The following is a 17,128-nucleotide window of genomic DNA, read 5'->3' as shown; positions in this document are numbered from 1 at the left end:
TATTTTTCTAATCTGGATACCAAGTAATAATTAATATATTCAGTGACAAGCATGAACACTCAGCCTTTCCCAGAATTCAAGCAAAACTTTTAACAGTAAAATTTTCCTTGCCTCTGTATTTTCTCAAACTCTCAGGTTTTCTTAATTGTTGAGGATATGGTTTGTTTCTCTGATTCCTGACTTCTGGAAGAATAGTATTCCAGAGGGTTTTGAGGATTTTGCTTGAGCAAGAGCAAACAACTATTTTATATATGGAATATATAGAATAATTTAAAAGAATATGTATCTTCTTGATAAAAGAATGCAGTCTTCTATTGGGAAGATTATGGCAAACTTTGGTTTACTTGTTTAATAAAACAATAGTTTTGTACTGCCATGTGTATTACTCAGAACGCTTACATTTCTGAGATGTAAACCACTACCAACAACAGAGAACTCAATGAAGTTTAAAAAAGAAAAAATTCGATTAATTGGCCTTCATGAAAAACATGAACTTGAATTCAGAAAACTGAATGAATAGAATGAGTTGAAGCCATGTGTCCACCTTTGGAGCATCAGTTGACCAGGACCAAAAAGAATGAACAGGGTTAGGGTCCAGCAGGAACAGATGGACTTCAGGAAGACAGATCAACTTACCTGTTTTCTGACCCATATATTACCAGCACCTGATATTCAGAACCAGGTAAAAGACTGGGTACAGCAGCCTGTGGGGTTGCATTTGTGCTATTGCTATTATGGCCACTGAGAGCTGCAGTGAGACCTCCTGGCCATTGGGTGCTTTCCCACATGGACCTCATTACATCCTTACCCTGAACCCACTATCTTCCTTGGCTTGCGTCTGGTAACCGTTGGATGCCCTCCCAGATCTGCTCACTGCCATCCCCATTTCCTCTGATGACAGCACAACTGGATGGTTTGCTGAGTGTTGGTTTTGTTTCTTTAGCCTGTGGAGACCGGTTCCAACAACTATTGTATTTGACATAACCTATACGTTTTTGTTAATTGCACTTAAAGCACACTATTAATTTGCTAGGGCTGTCAAGACAGAGTACGTTTGTTTTCCCACAGTTCTGGAGTCTGGAACTCTGAGGTCAACCTGTCGGCAAGGCTGGTTTATTCTGAGGCTGTTTCCTTGGCTTGTCGATGGTCATCATCTCCCTGTGTCCTCACGTGGTCTTTCCTCTATGTGTGTCCGTGTCCTCATTTCCTCCTGATAAAGACACCAGTTTTATTGGGTTAGGACCCACCCTGATGAACTCATTTTAACTTAACTGCCTCTTTAAAAACCCTATCTCCAAACATACCCACATTCCAACTGGGGGGTAGGTTTCTGACAGGAATTTTGTATGTGAGGGATGCACAATTCGGCCCGTAGAACACCCTTCTATAAAATGATCTTTTTAGAAGGTCTGTCATCAAGCCCGCCCACCCCCCACCGCCGGCACAACTAGATTTGCGCTCCTAAGAGGCAGGAACTGTATTTCTCTTCTTGCAGTCTCTAGAATCTAGCAGTGTCCTGGCACACTGCAGGTGCTTCCCATACTTGAAGTGAATGCATGCATAGGCAAAGGCATTCTGAGGTATTTGAAAGCAAGGGTAATGGTCGTCCTAGATCTTTTCCCTTAAGTCCTTTGTTTTAGAGTCTCAAAACACCACTAGTATGAAAAAGAACCAAGCTGTAATGTAGGTAGTATATTTCCAGTAATCTACCAACTTTCTCCAAATCCAAAAAAGGTTAAACATCCACTTTAGATGCTATAGCCAAGGGTATGCTGAGTTCTTAGAGACCAACCAAGCAAGTTTTAAGAATGTAACTAAGATTTCTCTATCCCTGCCATTTTTGGCTTAAAGTTCTGAGTCTCAAGGAGACTGGAAGAATTTACCACAAGGCCAAAGTGACATTTCTTTTTCCTAAAGAACACAATGATTACTTTATGATTCAAACACTAAAAAATGCCCTTGGTCAATTCATGGCTAAATTAAATATGTTTCAAAAGGACAAATTTGGGTTAGGGGAGGAAGTTTCCTTAGTTGTGGGTTTTACTATCAGATACTCATGTTCCTGAGTTCTTTGGCAAAAAAAAAAAAAAAAAAAAAATCATTGTTTTTATTTAAAAAAAAAAAAAGGAAAGTTCTTAGAAAAAACAAATTGTAAAAGTAACAAGCAAAATGATTTATGAGGCAAGCTATTTATCCCTGCAGATTGGACTTGAGCGGCTTTCATAGTGATGCTTTGAACCTGGGAAGTTAAATGCTGAAGCAGTGTCATTTTGTTAAAATGGAGTGTCACAGAAAAGCTCAAGAAAAGAGATATAACATTTACTTGATGTTACTTCTCATCGTGTCCGTGTGCCTAAGTTTTTACATGTATTTGTGTCAACATTTTTGGTTTGCAATGGAACTTCATTTCTCGCTATATGTGTAATATTTGAAATTGTACTTAAAGCCTGTTTTTAAAGGTAGTAATGTAAAAATGTAATCATTTTATATTTATATTAAGTGAATCTACAGTTGGTTCCAGTTGGGAACCTCCTTAAATTAAGCACTAATTGGTACTTTGTATGCTGTGACATTGTTTTAAGCCCTAAAAAAAGCTTATATATTTTAGATTGCAATTTTGTGGTCCTCCCCCATTCCCGGTTAGAGGGAGTGTCAGGGGTGACTTGTCTGTCCCAAATGAGGCAGGTGGTAGAATTCTCCCAGAAGGATCTGAGCACAGGAGGGGAAAGCTGAACAAAAGAAAGGAGGTTCAGGTTGGGGGAACCACGTGGCCCAGAAAGCAGACCTGTCCAGAGTACGAAAATAGGTCCAGTTCTTGCAGGATGAGCTCTCAAATATTTAAGATACAAGAGAGGTGATAGGCAATTTGCATTCTGGGGTGATTTGAGGGCATCGGGGTAGTGGGAAGAACTGATGTTTAGAATCTGGAAATCTAGTTTTAGTTCATGTCCTATTCTCCACTCACTTGTGGCTTTGGGCAAGTGGGTGACCTTTTTGAGTTTTTGTTTTCTCATCTCTGAAATGAGAAGACCTATTTACGGGTTTATTGTCAGGATATATTAGGGTGATATATGCAAAACTAACTGGGATGTGCCATAAACGTTCCTGGAGTATGGCAAAGATGGGTACTGTTAAACTACCCCCAAAGAATCAACACAGCCATCCACTGCTCCTACCTCAGGCCCCCTGACCAAGCGGATTACCTGGGACACTGAAAACATTACACTTAGCCCAGTGACTAGGCTACCACATCTCTGCTTCCAAAACCAAAGATGTTACCTCTGCGTGTTAACCTAGTAGTGAGATGTGCTTCTCAATATTATTTATTAAATGTGAGGCTTATTTAGAGCATTTAGTGAATCAGATCTGGAGGGAATCTTATCTAATTTTCTCCCGTCCTCTCCCCTCCCTTCAAGCCAGGCTATATCAAATGTGAATTAACTCTGGCAGATGGCTGTTAGATTCTGTTTCTAAATTTCTTGAAGGAAATTTCACAGTTTTTCTTCTTTAAATTCTTTCAGTAATTTAACAATTCTTATGCCAAGTCCTTCCTTATAGCTGACCTAAATCCATGTTGTAATTTAATTCCTAACCCCCTACTCCTGTCTTTCCCAGAGATGGAGAACAGCTGGTCAGCAACCTTCTTATGATAATACCCTCTGTATATTTAGAGAAGAATTACTCAGTTTGACTCACGCTCTCCACCTTGTCCCAGCTCTGCCCCCACCCCCAGATTCATCAGCTGCTATTCTCTGAGTCATTCATGGCGATGCTGCCCATCTCCCTGCCTCTCTCTTGGACACTTTGCTACTTTCAGGCACGGGACAGTGTTGCCAGGGGCCACATGGACCTGGGGAGAATGCAGGCCGCTTGTTCCTGCCCTCATGCTTTGTGCATAATGTTGAACTTTATAATCAATTATCAGAATAACCCCTAACAGTGTTTTATGGGTGTGTGGCACATTTATCTCACGGAGTTTTGCAAGCATATTTATCATAGGTTGCTTTGAAAGTTAGGCCTCCCCAGTACTTAGTTTGCTCAGCCAGTCATGTCATAAGGCTGCCATTTAGCATGCTAAAGGTAACACTGATTGACATCTTTGTTCTGTTGGGACTTAGTCCTGGGAGAGACTGAGCCAGAACTCTCCTGAGTGCAGTATACATTTGGAAGCACACAACAGTCTGAAAGAGGTGAATGGGCTTCCCCAGTGCTCCAAGTTGCCATCAGGAAATAAGTGACACTGAGGGAGACTGAGCTCATGAAGTTGATCCTGTGTGGTTTCAGAGTGGATGCTGTTTTTAATTTGAATGTGTGTGCTTTTATGTCTCTGTAGGTTTATTACCCAGAGCTCTCTGTCTGGGTCAGTCAAGAACCATTTCCAAATAAGGAAATGGAGGGAAGGCTTCCTAAGGTAAGATCCCTACCTACCATTTTGTTAATTTTTTTTTCAATTTCAAGGCAATTAAAAAAAATCAGTGTCTTTTTTAATATCCATCTAGTCTACAATAATCATTGACATGATACTGTTATAACTTTGGAAATAAAATATACTAATATGTGTGTATATGTATATATATGTGTGTGTGTGTGTATATATATATATATATATATATATATACAAGGTTCTTATATATATCATATAAGAATCGTGGAATCAATTTATCCAATGTACATTTTACAGGTTTTCAATTTGTTCCATACTTGGGTAGATAAATTCCTGTATGGTGATTAAACTGAAAAATATCTTAAAGGTAGAAGATGATGACACTTTTGTCTGGTAATAGTGCCCAAATGTCTGATGAAATTCCCCAGGAAACAAAACAGAAGGAACGTAAAAAACTATTATTTTTCTTTCTTCTAATTTTTAGGCCTAAAAATATTTTCTACAAACATGCTTTCATTGTTCTGACATCTTAGGTATGACAATTTTCTGCCTTAAGAAAATCTGTCAAATTTACATTTTGGATTTTAGCACCATTTCCAACAGCAACAGTTTTTAGGGTAGATACCTTTGGACTTTCCTGTTAAGGTAAATATCAATTTGACCTTAAGGAGGAGGACTGTACTTTTTACCACTGACCTGTTGATTTTGCAATTAAGAAAGAAAAAGTGCACTGAAAATAAAATTTCCATTTAAAAGTTTCATAAGTGTAATTGACAAATGGTGAGGCCTTCCCAGATCTTATTGACTTTTCAATGTTTGAGAAATTCTTACTTACACTAAATGGTTTCAGCAGTTCCCTTTTACTGACAGGCAGAACTTGAAGAGATTGTGTCAACTGGCAGTTTGCATTAAGAGAAAACAGTTCTAAATCACTTTTAGTCTTTCAGAGAACTTCTGCCGGTGCAGAGTGAAACCACTAGTAGGAAAGTGGGTGAACAAAATGATTCTGGCTATGCTCTAGCTACACTTGTGCTGTCTTATAGAGCTGGGATGGAGGTGAGCTAGTGTACTGGAGCTTTACTTACGACACACACACACCCCATCTCACCAGACTACCTCCCCACCACCACCTACCACTCAACCACCCCCCTAGCACAGCCCCTGCACCATACCGCCTCAACGCAACCCTACCACACTGCCACACCGTCACCTTACCAACAGCAGTAGTGTAACTCTCGACATCCTTTACTGAGAAGCTCAGGGCATAATTCGTCCGAGCAGCTGAGGGTAAGACATGATAATGGAAGGGGTAAAGAGAGTATAGTGTTTTCATTATTTCTGTCCCATTCAGCCATCTGGAAGTCCTTGATACTGGTGACATCAACCAGAGTGACAAGACTAGGCAAGTTCTTCAATGAGGTCAACAATGCCTCCCTTTTTCTTAGAAGGCCCATCCAGGTCATTGGCCTTGCCTCCACTGAGGCATCCTCCAGGAGGTTGGCACAATGAATCCTGAGATTCAGGTCTTCTGTTAATCTCTTTCCTCTCTTCATATGTGAAGAGTACTTTAAGCATATTTGTCCTTCCCAAGCACTTTCTTTGTAGAAAAGCATATCTTTGCATAATAGAGAAAAATAATTTTGACTTACTTGATCTGAGCCACATTACTGAGTAATTGGGGGATTCATACACTAACGGTCCTCAGCAGAGAGGGGCCACCCAGCTTGAGGTAGATGAGCCACAGGAGCATCGGTCTGTGGAAGTCACTGGACACGTCTGTTCCTGCTTCTCCAGCCTTCTAGGTTGCTGAAGATCCTCAGTCCTTGGGAGCCATTATGTGCTGGATAATGGAGGAAGATAGGATTAGTTTTGCCTGAATTCTTACAAGGCCTAACTTCTGGAGAAATAAGACTACATTGTAGTCTTCCCCTTGCTGCAGAAGCCTACAGTTGCTTCAGTGGGTGCAGACTTTATTCTTTTTTTCAAAAAATGAGGGACAGGGATTAAGGGCTAAAATCTAGTAAATTCCAGCCTCCAGAGGGAGGATGTGCATTACTTTTTCTCCCCAGGAGCTCCTCTCCCCCTAGGCTTGTTGGGTTGTGGTCCCTCAGGGTGCTTTGCTAGCACACCTGCCTGCATGGCTTACCGCCACTTCCTTGCAGTGTCCAGTCACTTGGGTATCTCCTATACAGCAAGTTGCCGAAGGGCAGGATGGACAGGGACTGTTTCTGCCTCTGTTTTAATCTTGGTAGCCTTAAAATCTGAGTACTCAAGCCACAGTAGGCACTCAGAACATGAAAAATTAAAGAAGACATAAATGTTTGGGGGGGCTCAGAAGAGAAAAAAACAGTAAAAATGGTACTTTCAAATCTGAAATAATCTCCTTCGTATTTTTTGGTCTGGAAAGACCTCTCCCCAAATTACCCAGAATCCCACCCAACTCTTCATTTGGTTTTGCTGTGTATTTTCCACGGAGGTAAAAGATCATTAAGACAGAGACTTACGTAGAGACAAATGTTCTATATATTCACTCTATATTAACGAACAAAGTATGAACTAAAGTAAGCAACTTTAAGACCGGTCACGTATAGAGTGCAGTTGAGTGAAATAACACTTAAGAAATTTTGATTTCCTTTCCTGGCCTGTGATAATTGGCAGCCATTGAATTCTTCATTTATTCAAAACCTAAGTCTTCCATATCTTGAAACGTGCTGATGGCTGATAGAGGAGCAAGAACACACATTTTAAAAGCACCAGGATTATAGTGGATTTTTAAAAAAATCTTGGGGTTATATGCCAAAACGTCATGATTAAATTTATTTTCACAACTGTAAAAGACTCCCCAATATAATGATTTTGGAAACTTACCTAGATCCTTAATTGTGTGTGAGTGGTAATTATATTTTAATTCAATTTTCTGATTTTGTCCTATTGCTATTTAGTTGTGCCAAAACAACTTCTAAATCACAGTCTAAGACTGGAACACTGAAGTACATACTGAGTGGATTTTCTATACATCCGGAAATGTAGTATGCTCGCAGAGTCTGAAATTTTTAAACCCAAATTTAGGCATACCAGATGTTTAACATGAAAAATCTATACAGTAAATAAGACTTATTAAAGCTAAATTATCTATTACATTTAGTTCATCCTGGGGCTGCTGAAAACATTTATTCAATTTCAAGTTGTTTTAAAGTCCCTGACTTCTGAATTCTTCTTAAAAAGAAATTCAAATGCCATAATTTACAGACCTCAGAGCAAGATTATTACTTTACTCATATCCAGTCAAAATAGCTTGTTATAAATGTCCTATTAGAATATGTCACCTGAGCAAAAAGGGAAAAAAAAATCTCTTAAAACCATATTGGATAATGTACCTGAGACAACTACAGCAATTAATGGTTTGGCTGACAGACTGTTGTCAAATCACTATTTTCGTATCTGATTGGGGCATACAGGGTTAGCCCTATATTTTTCAATTACACCTTGGGCAAATGGGCTTCCTTGACCTGCCCTCTTGCTGTTTGGTTATGATGGAGAGCTTCTTCTCACGGGTGCTTGATGGAGCATCAGTCACATTGCAGTTGGATTATTCTAGACAGAAGCACAAACACCTCACTTATCAGGCTTGTGAGGACAGATTTAGAATAGCCCCAAGCCAAACTCGCTGATCTCACTCTCTCCTGGCCTGCATTTCACACTGTCTTCCTCTTTCCCACTCCCACCTTTGGTACCGCTTGTGATTCTGATTATCAGACCCACATGGACTGGGCCAGGTGTTCAGAGAATGAACCATACATAAATTACATCTGTACAAGCTGTGATATTCTTTTAAACATTTTTTTATTATATGTTGTCAAACAGGCAATTACCCACCTCCACAGCCATTGAATGCTTTAAGCAAAATGTATTAACGCTCATGAGCACCTCTTACCCAACCTCATGTTGGGCCCTGTCTGATACTAGAAACTGTCCTCAGAAACCTGACTCTGGGGAATGCTGCCTCCCACATGGCTGGGCACAGCCATCAGAGAAGCACTTGATTCTACTGAAGCCAAGGCAGCTAGTGTTTAATTACTTCATGCCCCCACAGACCTAATATTTACATTCAGGCGAACTGTGTTTAATATGTAAACTCTGCAAAACATGGGGAGTTCAAGGATAAAAGGCGGGAGGGAGAGGCAAAAAATTTCAAATGGTTTCACAAGCATGACTAAGTGCCTTTTGTGTGTGTGTGTGTCCATCTGTTTGTGTGTGGGTCCACCTGCTTTTCAGGGAAGCCTTCCTGTCCCCAAGGAGGTGAACCGCAAGAAGGATGACAAGATTGAGGCTGCCTCCCTGACTCCACTTGGCAGCAGTGAACTCCACTCCCCAGGCATCAGTTACCTCCACTCTTTTTAATCGTTAACACCTCCATTTGTATTACATATGGTGTATGGGTATTGATGAGGTCATGGTATCATATATGGGATTTTTTTCTGTGTAAATCATCAAGTATAAGAAGAAACTATGGGACTCTGAGCCTTGCTTTAGAGAATTTACAGTGGACAAATAGGTATCATCAAACCAGTTTTTAATCATTCTGACTCAAGTGAAAACGCTCAGAATTTCACACTGTGAATCCACGTTTACAACCCTTACAGGTGGGCCTTCAGGCCTGGTTCTCGATGACGATGTCTTCCACAACTCAGACTCCCTCTGCTGTCACACAACCGGTCCACTCCTGCCTTTTCACTCACACAGCGCCCTACTGCTTCTTGCAGAGGCTGAGAGTCCCCATTTTTTTTTTCATTTAGATGTAACAAGCCTAGTAGTTTATGTTCATCAATTGTCTGTATATCTCTATATTTTATCCATGTACTCTTTTGATGTATAGAAGTAGTTTGAAACTCATTGTTTCCTTGTGGTAAGTGACCGAGATGCTGCCACAGGACCTGAGACACTGATGAATGGTGCTATTTTGGACTTTCAACATGCTCCTTGGCGAGGTAGCTCTGACGGAGTTATATTTTATTTCCATGTTCTAAGAAGGTGTTGGTACTCTGTTTCCCTGAATGTTGTTCTCTAGACCGGATTGACTTGTTTTCCTCGTGTCTTCAGTGTGGCTTTCTTCTTCAGCGTGGTAGGTTGGCGAATGCTACCAGAGAGAGTAAGAGACTCACGTCTCATTGGCTGGCGCTCATGGACATGCAGTCAGTGGAGCGGGAGCAATCACAAAACTGTAACTTACTTACCAAATCTCTTCTTTCCGGTAGCCTCGCCTGCCTAGCTTAGAGAAAGACAAGCAATAATTTGACAGGCATTTTTAGGTGTCTCTTTTGGTTCTTTTTGTTTGAAAGGATATGGGGGGGGTGGGGAAGGGCAAACTTTTAAAATACATGCCCTCCAGAAAAAAATCCAAAACACTGGCATCTGAGTAGGTATATGCAAATTACACCGTTCCCAAAAGTCAAGTTGGAAAACCTATCTATAAAAAAATTTTTTTTAAAAAGGCAGAGCACTCTTTTCCGGCAGTTTTGAGAAGCAAGGTGTAGATTTTACATTTTTGTCCTTGCTCCCAATGAAATGGATAAACAAAAATAAAATCAGACAATACCATCTTCTCATGGATTGTTGTTGTGTTAGCCAGTCTGAAAGCCCACCTTAATTTTTATATAACCGTCTTGTAGCTCTTCCTTTGACAAGGCAGGCTCTGTCCCGCCCTGTCATGCTTCTGACTGTTAACACAGATGATGCATGTAACTTCTTCTTTCTCTTCTTGCTCCCCCACTGGCCTGAGTTTCTTGTGCATTTTCCTCCTCCCTCCTTTGTTAGAATAGGTATATCAGCTGTGTAAATAGAGCAAGAAAACAGTATTCTGCATCTGTGGCATTTATGTAGAGTTGCAGTTGTGCGCTGCTGAAAATGCAGGCTTTTGTAACAATGTGATCTTTACTGATGCACTCACAAGTACCCAGTGTATTTTAGCTATTTTAGTAGTCTTTGTTCAATAAATATGCAAGCTGTAAGGTAACTGGCTTGGCTCATCATTGGAGAGGCCTACTTTTGAATGCTTTCCCTGGTTCATGTTAATTCATGTGTTCTCAGAGCCCCAAAAGTAGACCGAAGGGCAAATCTGGAAAGAGATAGAATCTGCTCTGCCTTTCATGTGCGTTCCCTTCTGAAGGTTTTACGAGATGAGGGGTGAGGCAGTGGCTTGTCGGGATGGTTTTGGAGAGCTGCCTCTGGATACAAAGAAGAATTAAACCAAGACCCTTTTTATTTCTACACTTTTTCTTTCCCCTTTCAGGGTACTCCCACACACCTCAAAACTTACTCTTTCTTACTCCTTGCCATTAAGACCTACCTTATGGCATTCTTTATCCCAAAGATACCAGCCCTCACGTCTTCATGGCATATTTGCACTTAATACACAGATAAAAGGCTTATGCTAGGAAGAAGATACAAATTTGAGACACGATTTTAAGTCACTAATTCATAGGGGTCCAGCTACCTGGAATCTAGCACATGGTAAAAGGGAATCACCACAACTCCTGGAGGTCTCCTGTGACCCTGAAACCCAGAAATTCAGGGGGTTCATCCTCTCCCTGTATGAGAAACACAGCTGCTCTCTTCTCCTTCCAATGACAGTGAAACTTCATTGCCTTACCACAAGGTGTGAAAGTGGCTGGCTGGGTTCAGACACTTGAGTTTCACCTGAACAGAGGCTAAGGAACAGGCCTCTGAGATAAAGGCCAGAGAGAAGGGAGAGGGGCAGAAGGTGACCTTGCCCCAAACTGGGTGATCAGTTTCTGGAGAGGCAATCCGATGCTCTCTGAGAAATCTCGAGTCTTGACGTGTGTGTGTCAGGAAGGACTTTTACACTGGGGAGTTACTTTTGAAATTAATGCACATCTCAGATTTTGGTGAAGTGTCCTATTTACCCTCAACTTTTATTAAGATAAAGGAGCCTTAGGGCAGAACTAAATCCCAGCTGCCTTCCATGTACTCAGAATTTGTCCAATCTGAAAGAAAAGTCTTAAAACGGAGCTACCACTACCTTTTTTGGTAATTCCGTCCAGAGGTTCCTATTTCTGAACATAAGAGAAGTCCTCCTTAAACTTAATTACCTTCCACCTTATAAACAACTGCCATTTTCCTTGCCCAACAGCTTCCCATCACCTGTATGTTATCACAGCTGGGAGGGGATCCATCTTGTCTCCCTGCCCTTGCTAAAGGGGAAACAGAAGTGATGAGGCCAGGCCATGGAGGGGGTACGGCCCAGGCTGCTTTATGCCCATCTCTATTAGTTATCTATTGCCACGTAACACATGACATCCACACCCTGCATCCTGGAACAACAAACTTTTCTCACCTCACAGATTCTAGTCTAGTCAGGAACAATTTAGCCAGTGCTTCCGGCTCAGGATCTCACGAGCTTGCTGTCAAGATGTTACCAAGCTGCAGTCATCTGAAGGCTTGACTAGGGCTGGAGAATCCTCTGTTGGCAGGAGAACTCTGTTCCTCCACTCACGGGCCTCCACACAAGGCTACTTAAGTGTCCTCATGACCTCTGGCTTCCCCTAGAGCAAGTAATTCGAGAGCTGGGAGCGAGCCACAATGCCTGTGACCTATTCTCAGAAGTCACTATCATCTATCATATTCTATTCATTAGAAACAAGTCACTAAATATAACCCACAATCACAGGGAGGAAATTATGCTCTACCTCCTAAGGAGAAAAATATTGAAGAGTTTATGGCCACATTTTAAAAGCAGCATACCATCTGAAGTTAAAGCACTCAGGGTAATTGTAAGCCAGGGGCTGCAAGTGAGAAGGTTGAAATAGAATCATAGCTACTTTCACTGAAGAGGTTTTTACAGTCTTTAGAGATCCAGAGAGAAGTTTCAACTTTCCAGATTGAAGGTGTCTAAGGATAGCATCCAAGAACTGTAATATTGGGGTTGTGTAGCCTCCATTTATTAAGACTAGTATTGTCACCCCCGAAGGGAAGATTTGGAGAATGTATTGGAAACTGTAAAAACAGGAAAGCTAGAATAAATGACGTCTAAAGTTCTATTCAACTCAGTGGACTTCAGTTTGCTGATGACAACTCCCTCAGCCTCCATGAAGCTTGAAAGATTCCCTTCACTTGAAACCTTCGGGACCCAGCTATGACTTGCTAAGCTAAGGGTTAATAACTGCTGAGGCAGAGGTAAAAAACTAGTGCGCTAGCTGGAGTCCATGCGGGAAACACAAACTCTGATTAGGAACCACTCTGTTCTCTCTTTGGAGGCAAACAACCATGTCACCTTTGGGCAGAGATAGCTAACCAACAACCATGGATCAGATAGGACCTGTAGACTTGTTTTGCCTGCTGGGTGTTTTATAAAAACGTTAAATTGCCAGCATTTACAAATTGGAAGATTTTATGTGAAAATGCAGCTTTTTGTCTTCCCTTGAAAACTGGAAGATCTGGCAACAGAGGGGTTGGAGGGCCACCTCTGGCCCTCTTGGCCACTACCCCTCCAAGATCCAGTGCTCATAACCTCTTCTTTTCTTATACTACGTGCCTGCCACCGTTGGCTTGTGGGTTTGCAACACAAATCCCTGGTTTCAGGGAACGGTGATGTGCTTATTCACCAACAAAGGGCCAGGGAACCTTCTGAGACCTTTTAGTTTGGTAGCTGGGGAACATGCAGTTCTATATGAACACCAGACTGGGAACAGGCTTCCCTTTACTGTTCCCAGAACAGGGGCTGCTGCCATCCCATCTGCACTCCCAGGTCCTCTTTTAAACTTCTGATGACCCTGCCTCAGTGACTGAGAAGACCATGGTAAAAAAAAAAAAAATCTTGGACTGGGTCAGGTTAGGCTACACAGGGGTCTGATAAGTTCATGATTTTTAAACTAGGGTATGTGTGCTTCAGGGCATGTGAAGTGTTTCCAAGGAGTATATGCTCATGGATAGTTCTAAGGGAATTAATTTCCAAATCCCCTAAACCTATCAGACTTTTTACTAAAATTGATCTACTGAGAATCAGTCTGTATTTGTATTAGCCCTTTCCCCACATTCTAAAAATGAAGATATAAGTTTCACCTATTCCAAATCTTAATATGACACATTGCCCTTAATATGACCACAAATCTCCAGATTTGGCAAAGAGAAAATTTCCTTTAATGGAACCTTTGTGGTCCTTTAAAGGTTCCTTTAATCACAAATCCATAGAACTTTTGGCTTCCCCTTCTTAAACACATGTTAAAAGTGATACATTAGAAAAACAGAAATAAGGTGTTTGGATGCTTATATGGTTTTTTAGAATTCAGACACATATGGTAAAGTGGAGTGATAGAAATAGTAACAATTTTTATATCATACCATTTCCTCTTCCACATCCTTACCCTCTTGTCAAAGAACCCCTTGCTTTTGAGGGAGAGCCCTGAGAGAACGAAGCATGGAGAAAATCAGTCAGAGACCTGGAATACCGAAAATGGCCTCTTCACGTACTAGTAAACAATTATTTTCCACAGTTCTCCTTACTCATCCCTAGGATATATCTTAACTGGGAAGAAAAGCAACTTAGGGCAGCTAAAGCAACATAGGTTTGCAATGCTGACTATTTTCAATGTAACTAGAGAGGCTGTAGGGAATACCATTGGTTTTTACAAGATAAAGTGGATAAAACCAAGGATAAACTTTCCTGTGCGTTTTCGGGTTTGATGCGTGTTAGTTAATACAGTTGTCAAAACCTGTTGCATCAAACCATAACATAAAGTACTCATTTCAGTTATAGTCCATTCTCATCAGATTCTATCTTATTAAATGTTTAATATTTTTTTCATAATAAAAAAATTATGTGCTGCCAGACTGATTAGTAGCCCAGGACCTTTGTACATCATTGTGGTAGTTCTGATTTTTATACTAGTTCTTCTCCAAAGCCAGTCAGCAGTGTTTAATATACGGTTTTACCAGAGATCTACCATGCCTTTTATCACTGTTCTTACTTTCTATGAAAAAGAGTCTTTTGATTATCTTATTTTAATAACTTAAACATGGAATAATTATATTAGATCTTTATAATTTTAGTATTTGTCTTCAGTGATCAGTTTCACAAGATATGCTTTTAATCTTCACTGATTTGTATAATAATCTTCAAAATAGCCATGTGAATTGAAAAGCGAAGTCAAAGTTTTTTCTGACAGAAAGCACATCTGAGTTGGCTACTTGGTTTGGCAACAAAGCCTCGTTCTGCCAATAAGGTTTGTGACAGACATTTTCTGTGAAGGAGCTGAATTTGCAGCCCTCGAGTAATAGTAACATGCTTAAAGCAAAAAATAGGTCGAAGCATTTTATCAAAAGGCATTATTTTGGCAAAAGTGTAATGAAATGAATAATGTACCTGTTTTTCCTATCTTTTCTGAAGACACAGAATTTTAAAAGGTGAGTCTAAGTGAAAATGTTAACAGCATAAAAACAGTGATAAGTCTTAGCAGAGCTCTTTTGGTGTACTTCCCATAAATTAAGAAAGTGAATTATGCTAATGACAAGAACAAAGCTGTTTGCAAGTCACGTGCTTTCCAATTCACCGCTTGTAAGAAAAACGAAGAAGAACCTAATCAAGTTGTCAGGTGACAGAAGATTAAAAATATGTTTTGCAGTAGATGAATTTTGGCATCTAACACAGAAATTAAAATTATTGAATTGCATTGCTATAATATACTTTAAATTCCTGCAGTTTACATCTATAAACACAAAAAATTGAAACAGAATTGAAGTTGACCCATCTCCTTCTAGCAATAAATACTATTCCTCTACAGATACATGAACTAACTGAAGAAAGTTCATCTCATCAAGTGATGCATTTGCAATAGATCAAGCGATGCATTTGCTTTTTTTGTATTTATTAATTAGTATAATGTATTCATGTTGTTTTAATCAGTAGTGTATTGCTAATCGTGATAATTCAATCACACAGATTTTTTTTTTTTAATGTCTATTTTTGAAAGAGAGAGACAGAGCATGATCAGGGGAGGGGCAGAGAGAAAGGGACACACAGAATTTGAAGCTGGATCCAGGCTCTGAGCTGTCAGCACAGAGCCCTATGTGGGGCTTGAACTCACGAACCGTAAGATCATGACCGGAGCCAAAGTCAGACACTTAACTGACTGAGCCACCCAGGTACCCCAGTCACACAGATTTTTTTTTAATGCTTAGAGTTTTATGGTCACAGAACATAAAAGTTAAAATTTTTAATTTAGATACATTTTTATTAAAGATAAATGTGTAATTAATAAAATCTTTTAAACAAAAATTAAAGTAAAATTTTGGAGGACAAATGGAATGAAAATTTGAGTTCAAGGAGAAAAGAAAGTCAAATTTCTGCAAGTTAAATAAGTTTGTTTTTAAAAATAGAATGATAGATTATCAATTGCCTTGTTTAGATTTGATTATATACACTTACCAAAAAAAATACAACTTTTATTTTAAAATGTTAACATTTATAATATACTCCCAATTACACCCTTTGAAAATAAACTTGTGAAGAAAAACTTTATTAACTTAAAATTGCATGATGATACAGACTTTACTAAGATTCTCTTAGTATAAGAACCAAAACGTTTGAAAATCTCTGAGCTAGAAAACTACCTATTCACTGTTATTTTGAGGAACTCACTCTTGGCCAGAAATTCTTCCCACCCCACCACAATGCCTGAATTCCCCCATTGTTCTGATGGAAGCCTTTAAAGTAGCTGGCCATGAACTTAAGGCACTGCAGAGGGTAAAACCCTGATAAGACATAGCACCAAAAATTTTTGATGGGGAAGCAAAAGATTCAGATTGCCTATCGATGGATGGTCTACTGAGGCACTAACCAACCACATGGGGGAGAGCCTAGACATCAACCTTCCTGAGCTGCAAATTCCATGAGTCTGTAGAGATTGGCAATTCTTCTTAGAGCCTTTATTTAATTCCATCACAAGGTCAAATCTCTTTAGTGGTAAAATCCTTTTCCCCCAGAGTCTTCCAAACATGTCATTCTATCTCTATCCAGGATATCCAAAAGAGCTAGGTTAACGGTCACAGGAGGAGGGGGTGGGATGGTAAGAGAAGTGGGCTTGTAGAGCAGACTCCCAGCCTTTTAGTCCCGGAGACCCCAGCACTCCTGAGGGAAAGCCCAAAGAGCAGCAAGCAGCTCTGGAATCAGGGCAGGTAAAGGGGGTCACCGTTTATTTTATTGCGTGTGTCCATTAGGCTCACCCCTGAGCATAGCTACTGGAAGCAGTACGAAATTAATCTCTTCCCTCACACAATGCACAGTCCCATTAATGCACAGCTTAGCTATGTCACCGAGAGACCCATGTGGCTACGTGAAAGCCTCATGGAATAGAGAATTTTAAGAATGCATTAATTTGCTGATTCCTTCAAGTTGGGCAGCTTTAATTATTAGTTGGAACCTTTCTGAGCCCAACGCCTTCCATTACTTTCCACCCACCCTTTGGTCCTAGCTGGGCTCTCAGAGCTGCACAGACTAAGCGGGCTCCTCCTTCAGCACAGCAGCCTCTCACGTCCTGCTCCCCTTGCCTGTTTCTCCTCCAGGCCAAACTGCCTCAGTTCCTTCAGCCAGCATCCCTGTGATCCATTTTCTGGATCTCTCACCACCCTTAATGCCCTCTGGCCAAGAACGCTTGTTCATAGCTGACCCAGCTTCTTTTCAGAAATGATAGGGTCCGTGGCAGAGACTTCCCCTATGACACAGCTAAGCTG

The 17,128-nt window shown here is 40.4% G+C and overlaps 1 protein-coding gene and 1 long non-coding RNA gene across 8 annotated transcripts in view; one reads left to right on the top strand and one right to left on the bottom strand.

Annotated features, from left to right (window-relative positions):
* LOC102949898 (neuronal regeneration related protein) overlaps window positions 1-10,397 on the top strand; it is a 110,051-nt gene extending 99,654 nt beyond the window's left edge. For all 3 annotated transcript variants that reach the window (XM_042991233.1, XM_042991240.1, XM_042991228.1), the window contains exons 4-5: window positions 4,334-4,411; window positions 8,660-10,397. In XM_042991233.1, coding sequence (XP_042847167.1) covers window positions 4,334-4,411; window positions 8,660-8,785 — 204 coding nt within the window. In that variant the 3' untranslated portion in view covers window positions 8,786-10,397. The remainder of the gene's footprint in view (window positions 1-4,333; window positions 4,412-8,659) is intronic.
* Window positions 1-17,128, bottom strand: part of LOC122240249 — a 54,573-nt gene that overhangs the window by 2,642 nt on the left and 34,803 nt on the right. Inside the window, exons 4-10 of one of the 5 annotated variants that reach the window (XR_006219687.1) lie at window positions 13,742-13,802; window positions 11,739-11,946; window positions 6,531-7,978; window positions 6,034-6,224; window positions 5,600-5,665; window positions 5,220-5,279; window positions 809-1,210 (exon numbers count right to left, since the gene is read on the bottom strand). This is a non-coding gene — a long non-coding RNA (uncharacterized LOC122240249). The remainder of the gene's footprint in view (window positions 1-808; window positions 1,211-5,219; window positions 5,280-5,599; window positions 5,666-6,033; window positions 6,225-6,530; window positions 7,979-11,738; window positions 11,947-13,741; window positions 13,803-17,128) is intronic. The other 4 variants (XR_006219688.1, XR_006219685.1, XR_006219692.1 and 1 more) reach the window with 4 other exon arrangements.

This window comes from Panthera tigris, chromosome A1 (assembly GCF_018350195.1).
Source record: "Panthera tigris isolate Pti1 chromosome A1, P.tigris_Pti1_mat1.1, whole genome shotgun sequence".
Taxonomy (NCBI): domain Eukaryota; kingdom Metazoa; phylum Chordata; class Mammalia; order Carnivora; family Felidae; genus Panthera; species Panthera tigris.
This window is presented reverse-complemented; position numbering and strand designations above follow the sequence as displayed.